Below are 3,098 nucleotides of genomic sequence, written 5' to 3'. Positions count from 1 at the left end.
ATATACACGTCACTAATGTGAACAAAAACGCACTAATCAGCACCAGTATTGCTAGAAATAAGAGTCAAAACAACTCAATGGTCATAGAAGCACTATCTTAATGAACTGTCAAAGGAGACAAGCTCCTTACGGTCGCAGATATAGCTTCGTTACTATAGCAACAGTCCGCATACTTACAGATCAGACCACGTATGTAGAATAGCATATTTCAAGAATATTGAATAAACCACATGTATATATAGAATGCGATATACCACACGTATATTGAGTAGTATGAACTACACACATATACAGTATAAAATACTGCATTTATATCGCCCTGTATTATATATATGTATATTCAATACAAAAAGAATATTTTATAGGTAATTGTAAAATATTCAATATTCCAATAAGTTTATAACTTATTAAGTTTATAACATTCTGAAATAAAGATTAGCAGAAATAAATTAAGAGAATTATACCAGTATATGGGCATCCGAGTAGACCAAATCTCATTCCAATTTTCTGGTGCCATTCAACGGGATGAATACGTATGAATCGGGCAACAAATGGTGAATTGAGATAATGGATTCGTTTCAGATGTTTATCATCATTTCCTCTGAACAGCTGTAAAGTAAAATTAATGAAATTTAATAATGGCATAACGCCACACCAGACATTGATCACGCCATCCTTGATCTCCTACCATATTTCATATTTCAGTCTTACTGAATTCTTGCCTTTCTCGAATTGGGTCACTTAAGGACAGTCACTGCCTGTTTTTGGTAGTATTTAGTAATAGAAGTTCAAAAGGAGGATAAGATTTGTTGACTATTTGTTTTTAAAAGGAGTAAGCAGGATGCTATCAGCAGGTTTTATTTTATTAAAATATTCTTTTCTTTTCGTAAAGTTTAGCAATGAGATATTTAGCTGATATTTATAAATCGAACGTCCCCTAACTTATGCTGTTTATAGGGTTTTGAAAACTGGTCAGTATATGGCTCATTCATAAGCTACAACTCTACCCAATATAATTACGACTTGTATCCATCGATATATCTAAATATACATCCTTACACATACACACGCACACACGCGTACACACACGCGTACACACACGCGTACACATACACATATACATACACACACATAGAAAGACCTCTGCAATAAAACCTAGTATCGTTGAAGCAAAATTTTTTCATTGTTTCCTTTTACGCGTGGATGTTAGTGCACCCATTACAGATCACAAAAGCGAGAATTCTAAAATTGAGACATGTCTATATGGGCATCGAAAGCTGTTTTTGCCGTTCTCTCGGAAAATTTCTTCCGTATCAGGTCATTAACATTATAAAGTCAGGAAATGTGTGTATGTGTGTGTGTGTGTGTATATATATATATCAGAGAGAGAGAGAGAGAGAGGGAGAGAGAGAGAGAGAAAGAGAGAGAGAGAGAGAGAGAGAGAGAGAGAGAGAGAGAGAGAGAGAGAGAGAGAGAGAGAGATGGATAGAAGGATAGATAGATCACTGTTGTCATAGTTATCAATTGCGAAGCACAACAGTTGGTAAGTACTGCTACTGCATACACCTAAAGATTGTGGAAAGCATGAAAGTACTTGTATTATATATGCATGCATATATAAATATATACATTTGTACACACACACACACACATACACATATTTATGCATGTGTATCTATCTACCTCACCCTTTCTTCCTCTTCCTCACTCATAAATACGCACGTACGCACACACATATACATCGGGGTTCTTTCAGTTTCTGTCGAACAAATCCACTCACAAGCCAGGGGCTGCAGTAGAAAACATTTGCCTAAGGTGCCATTTAGTTACGAAGCAAACTTTTTACCACACATCCACGCCTCTACATATCTCTAGATGTTTTAGCCAACACTACGTCTATACAAAGTATACACAACATTGTTCATGTGATGAGTATTGTGGCTCGCTGTGGGCACGATGACAAAAAGCTGCACAGAGGAATGGGTAAATTCAATACAACAGCAACCAAAAATGCCAAAAGAATTGGAGTTGTCACCTCTGTTACTTAGTCGTATCATTCTAAGCGAACGACCCACAATCTTAAGTGAAAAACAAATGGTTTCTCATCATTGTGGACTTCAGTAGTGTTAAACTGTGTATGACATGAGGACTTCTTAGCTAAGTACTTTACTTATCAACTCCATTCGTCTCTTAGATTAAAAGTATCCTGTTAGAAAGCTTCATTCACAGCATGCATCGAACGGGCCTTTCGCTGACCTACATTCTTTCAGTTCTGTTGTATTCAAGAGTTCAATTACATCTCCCACAACTCCCTGTCTACACAGACTGCAGTAGTATATGACAGACATGCAAAAGTCATGCAAAACGCTTCTCTCTGTATAAAACAACAAAAGTTTTACGGGATAGTTCCAGTTTGGTAGTGTTGAGGGGAAACATTTTCTAACAAATGTATTTCAGACTATAATGTTATTACAAGTTTTTATGGCATGTGTATGACTAATTGCACACATTAGTATGTATGTTAATCTATCTATCTGGCTGTTTCACTTTCTCTCAGTGTATATCTGCCTAATATACATAATATGTGTGTGTGTCTGTGTATGTGTGTATGTATGCAGGTACGTATCCTATATTATGTAATGTTTAATTCTCTGTATATTCTTACATATATTTCGCAACCACAAAATCATATATATTGATGTGTGCGCATGTGCGCGTGCGTTTGTGCGTGTGTTGTAACGTTCAACATACGTATTATCACACAATCGAGTTCATGGGAAGGATTTTACCTTAGCAGAGAGATAAGTACTGTGACTTTTCTGAGTTGTTCAGCTCTGTTCCATATTACTCCTGTATCATAATGTCACAGCTCTAAGTAACATAATATCACTGTGTGATATTATGCCTCAAACTGAATCGGTCGGAATACTTTTATGTATGTATGTATGTTTGTTTGTGTGCATGTATTACATAAATATGTATGTATATATATACATGTATATACACACAGACATACATACATACATACGTATGTATGTATGTATGTATGTATGCATGCATGTATATATATATATATATATATATATATATATATATAT

General features: G+C 35.4%; 1 protein-coding gene across 2 annotated transcripts in view; it reads right to left on the bottom strand.

Moving 5' to 3' along the window:
• Positions 1 to 3,098, bottom strand: part of LOC106877335 (lactadherin) — a 132,226-nt gene that overhangs the window by 15,959 nt on the left and 113,169 nt on the right. For both annotated transcript variants that reach the window (XM_014926210.2, XM_014926211.2), the window contains one exon: positions 465 to 609. In XM_014926210.2, coding sequence (XP_014781696.1) covers positions 465 to 609 — 145 coding nt within the window. The remainder of the gene's footprint in view (positions 1 to 464; positions 610 to 3,098) is intronic.

Source organism: Octopus bimaculoides, chromosome 5 (genome assembly GCF_001194135.2).
Source record: "Octopus bimaculoides isolate UCB-OBI-ISO-001 chromosome 5, ASM119413v2, whole genome shotgun sequence".
NCBI lineage: Eukaryota > Metazoa > Mollusca > Cephalopoda > Octopoda > Octopodidae > Octopus > Octopus bimaculoides.
This window is presented reverse-complemented; position numbering and strand designations above follow the sequence as displayed.